Below are 5,153 nucleotides of genomic sequence, written 5' to 3' on the forward strand. Positions count from 1 at the left end.
AACAGTGGAGACAAAATATAGTTTACATGTTGTCAACAATCTAAGCCTACCCGTCTGTTTTGCCCAATAGCTGTGCACGCATCTGTTTTGTGGCTAGACAACCAACCCGTCTATAGCACACAACTTTTAAAAGCATAATGTTTTTGTTTTCCTGATTCATTTCATTTGAGCTCTCTGGCTAGCCCAAAATGAGAATTCTTTATAACATTTTGACACCATTTTCTTCAGTAAATCAGTATTCTATGTACAGAAATATATTGGTTACAACCACACATACTACCTAATATCCCCACCCCCTTGTCAAATCGAAATGCAAAAATGAAAGGAAAGAGGAGAAAAACAAGAAATGGTTTGACCTCTCTACTTTTCCAAACCACATCTTTGTCAGTCCTTCCTCATGGTGACAAAACAGAATCGTTACAAAACTAAAATTGTACAACCACCAGGCACATACAGTACCATCTGACACAGGGCTGTAAAATAAAGCATTTACCAAAACTTTTAACTACAGTAGTTTCAGTTATTAAACAAAGTCTCTGTATTAACATAAAACATTCCAACTGGATTCAGCACATGAGGAAACAACACCAAAACGATTAACTACAGTAGTTTCAGTTGAACAAAAGTCCCAGTATCATCATAAAACGTTCAATCTGGATTCAGAAAATTATATAAGAACCCATGGCTGTATAATCCTGTATGCTATCCCCAACTTTTCCTCGCGAAAATTGCTGTGTCACTCACCGCCCATAATAGCCTTGACGTTGGAGTAAAGCGCTGTATCCTCATCTGTCTCTGCTGCTGGCTTACTGTTCTCTTTCTCTTTCTCCTCCTCCATCACTCCACTCCCCTCTCCTCCATCTTCATCCCCTTCTTTCTTCTTCTCTCGTTTGATTTTGGCGTACTCTGACTCTGTGGGGGTGGTCTTCTTCTCTGACTCTTCAGGAGTCTTCTTCTTCAGTAGGGAGTAGTTGATACTGACGTAGTCCACTTCATTTGGTTCTTCCCCTGTGGCATATTTTCCCACGGCTCCACTGGTCTGGGGCCCTCCATTTTCAGCTCCCTCCCTCAGCACCCCCTGCAGAGGGGTCTGTTCGCCCCCCACAGCCTGTCCTGCATCCATCTATGGAGTACATTACAGAAAACACTGTGTTAGGAGTCTTTTGTTAGCTTGGTGGTCCCAGATCTGTTCATGCTGTCTTATCAACTCCTATTGGCATGTCAATGCTAACTGAATGTTGGTAAAGCTGAATAAAGAAAGAAACTGGTACTGCACCTGTTGGTCTTCACATGCCACCATCTCCAGGTTCATGAAAGGGCTTTTGGAGTCTGAATCCTTTGGGATCCTCTCTTTTTGTCTAAGGAAAATATAATAAATGAAATTTCTCAGTAACTATACTTTGGAGGGGTTAGTAAGCACATACATTACAATATGGTGCAAGGCATTGGCACTTTTGACAATATACATAATTCTCTTCATAGTATTTATGAATTTCTAAAGACAATCTGCAATTGATTTTAAAAACAACACTCAGTTAACACTAAATGTACTTCAGTAATAGAATGCATGTACCTTTTACATTTCCCTGTCAAACACAGGAAGATACAACAGATGGTGGCTGAGAGGGCTGCACCAATCACAAACGCAATAATCAGTTTTCGGTCCGACAGCATAGCTATAATGCCGTCCCGTTCCTTCTCTAAAAAGACAACAACAACTCTGTATTAGAATTGGGTCACATTACTTCATATCCTCTGGAAGAAAAATATAGAATTTTCCGACTAATTCTACAGAACATTCTCAATATTGCATACATTGGGTGGGATTGGGAAGCTGTGGCTCTCTAATCAAGTAACTTGACTTATATATTTACCTCTTTGATTTTCTTGGCTCTTATGTTGGGTGACCTGCAACTTCTCTCTCACTACACCCACCACATTTCTGCTGACACACTCCACAGTGGTGTTGTTGTGGTTTCTAACAGGCAGGCTGAGGGTGCTGTTCACTGAGGAACCCAACACTGACGTAGTGTTCTCTGTGTTGAGCACCAACAGCGGCCACTCTATGAGGGGTAAGGGAACCCCCTGACTGACACACACACAGGTCATGACCTCTGCCTGATCCACACACCCAGAGCCAGGAAGAATCACAGGATGGTCTGGAAAAAGACAGTGATGAGAGAGGTATCAGTGCTAGATTGATGTTAAAAACATGCCAGAGTAATTCCAGATCTTAAAATATAAAATGAGTTTGTATATTTCAATCAAGTATGTACTTACACATCACAGTGACAACAGTGGAAGCTGTCATAGTCCTGTTGAGGTGTTGCGCTGTACACACATACTCCCCAGCATGTTCTCTTGTCACATTGGAGATGGTGAGAGTGGCATTTCCAGTGTAATTCTGAAGTGGGGCACTTGTCCCGTTCTTACTCCAAGTGATGTCAGATGGTGGGTAACTGTCAACACTGCAGGTCAGACCCAGGGTACCATCCTCCTTCACTGTTTTATTTCCAGTTATTTGGGGGTCTTTCACATCTTTGAGTGCATAGAGTTTCTAATTTTACACATGTATTGTTACACATACACTAAATTCAAATTATATTGGTTGAGGGACTAATTACAATGGATCATGATTAAAAAGCAAGGGAAAAGGTCAAAGCCATGACATAACTGTGTATATAATGCATATTGTATCATTTGCTTATTATCAAGGTTATTCCTAGGTTTCAAAGATTCTATGTAATAAGGTGTTTAATGTAAAATGTAGGTGACATGGTACTCACATGTCACATTCAAAGTTACTGTCTCTTCAATTTGACGTTTTTTCTGAAAGGTTACTTGACACGTAACCTTCATGTTGTGGTGCTCAGCTGAGGGGGTAAAGGTCAAAGTTGAGAAGTGGGATGTTGTGATGCTAGTCAGGTCCTCTCTCTTCTGTATGGTGGTATTATCTCTGAGCTCGGTGATGTTGTCTCCTGTCCCTCTCCATCTCCATGTGATGTTAGGAGGCGTTCCAGAGCAGATCCCCGGGGTGGTGCAGGTCAGAGTGGCTGGTTCTCCCTCTGTCAGAGGAGGAGTCAACACTGAGGGCTTCTGGGTCAGAGCTGGAGACACGAAATACAAACACAGAAGTGAGTTTTACGTGGTCCTCTGTAGCTCAGCTGGTAGAGCACGGCGCTTGTAACGCCAAGGTAGTGGGTTCGATCCCCGGGACCACCCATACACAAAAAAAATGTATGCACGCATGACTGTAAGTCGCTTTGGATAAAAGCGTCTGATAAATGGCATATTATTATTATTATTATTACATCTGTGTACTAAACAGCAGTGACACATAATCAGCCAAAGGAGAGCAGCATTGATGTGTTAAGTCTGAATAGGAGTCTTCCCAGTAATGACATCTTGTCCTGTTATGAGAGGACTTTATAATAAGGGAGACTTGAGAGGGAACTTGGCAAGTGTGTACTGTATACAATGAAGTACAGTAATAGTCTGTCACTGTAACTGGTAATAATAGTCATGAAATACCTTTCACTGTGATTTTCACTTTCTTGGAGTATGTATATGCACTTAGCAGTCTGAATTGATACTCTCCAGCATCATTCTCTCTGATGTCGTTGATGATCACACTACAGTTCTTCTTTGTCAGATCAGTCTCCAGTAGAGACACTCTCTGTTTATAACCCTCCTGAGCTTTAGAGGGAGTTTCAGAGTGGATAATTATGTCTTCATCCTGATCACATTTGCCATTTTCAGGGCATTTGAACCATATTGCTGCAGTAAGATTGAAGCTCTCTGCATGACTGAAGGTACATGAAATAACAGCACATAGTCCCTTCTCTGCTGTTATCTCTGCTGGACTGAAGGTGAAGGTCCAGGGTGATAAATACAGAAAGCACTTGGATACTACTTTACTTGTTCACATTTCTTTTTAGGATATAGTAAATATTGAGATATTTGCCATACCAATACTACTACCACATCTACTAATGATTATTATAGTAACAATAGAAGTGATAAAAGGCACCTTACGTTTGCATGTGGCTCTCTCTGTCAGGGAGAGAAGTAGAGCTGCCCAGATGAGGACCCACATCCTGCCTCGATGAATCAACCACAGCACTGGGGTCTCTCTCCTCTTTCTCCTCTTTCTGTATGGTCACTATCTCTGTCTGTGTCTACTGGTCTGGAGCACAAGACAAGTGTGAACTAAAATATGAAATGGTGTTGTGATAATAACAACATGTAGCAATACACATCTGATAATAATGTTTCATTACAACTTTATGAGTGCTACAGTGTCATTCATAACAACCTTCTTGGAACTTTTATTCAACTATTTTGCTGTAATGCCTAGAGAGTATGTCAAAGAAACATTTATGGTCACAGTTCATATGAATGCCTTCTTCATAATGCATTACAAGCACATGTATAACTCCTTATGAGTGACTCCTTATAATACACTATAATCCCCAACATAGGCGCTAATAACTGCTCATTAATATTTTTTAACTGCTTTCATAATTTTTTATGCCTAGGCTATATAAAGCCTTATGAAGCAATGTGTTGCTGTAAATGATTAATATAACATTACCATTACACTACGTAGTCAAAATTACATTTTAACGGTCATTCAATGTAACGAGACAAAAATATATAATGGTTAAATAGCTTGTCTTTCGAACCATGCAGAAAATTAGACTGAATCAGCACATTACCTCTCTCCTCCTGTTGATCAGGAGCCCTGTGTGAGACTGATGGGTGTGAACTGTCACTTCATGTCCCCAGTCTGTTACTCCTCCCTCTAACCTGGTGCTGCGATCCAGGAAGTCCCTTTGTACAGTATACCGTCCAGCCATACTATACTGTATATAGACCATAATCAATCAACCTATCAAACCACATTAGTTAACATTTACATTTTAGTCATTTAGCAGACGCTCTTATCCAGGGCAACTTACAGTAGTGAGTCATCACATTTTTGTACTTTTTCCTGTACTGGTCCCCCGTGTGAATCAAACCCACAACCCTGGCTTTGCAAGCACCATGCCCAACACACACTACAATCCCAACACACACTGCAATCCCAACACACACTACAATCCCAACACACACTGCAATCCCAACACACACTACAATCCCAACACACACTA

The 5,153-nt window shown here is 40.9% G+C and overlaps 1 protein-coding gene across 1 annotated transcript; it reads right to left on the reverse strand.

Moving 5' to 3' along the window:
* Positions 1–721: 721 nt before the first annotated feature.
* On the reverse strand, positions 722–4,853 carry LOC121558824 (sialic acid-binding Ig-like lectin 5). Its single transcript, XM_041872184.1, has 8 exons — positions 4,719–4,853; positions 4,036–4,186; positions 2,787–3,107; positions 2,281–2,538; positions 1,875–2,159; positions 1,574–1,700; positions 1,277–1,358; positions 722–1,123 (listed from the first exon to the last, which is right to left on the reverse strand). Exons 2-8 carry the CDS (start codon positions 4,094–4,096, stop codon positions 737–739), a joined length of 1,521 nt encoding a protein of 506 aa, XP_041728118.1. The 5' UTR covers positions 4,097–4,186; positions 4,719–4,853; the 3' UTR covers positions 722–736.
* Positions 4,854–5,153: the final 300 nt, after the last annotated feature.

This window comes from Coregonus clupeaformis, unplaced genomic scaffold (genome assembly GCF_020615455.1).
Source record: "Coregonus clupeaformis isolate EN_2021a unplaced genomic scaffold, ASM2061545v1 scaf0707, whole genome shotgun sequence".
Lineage (NCBI taxonomy): Eukaryota > Metazoa > Chordata > Actinopteri > Salmoniformes > Salmonidae > Coregonus > Coregonus clupeaformis.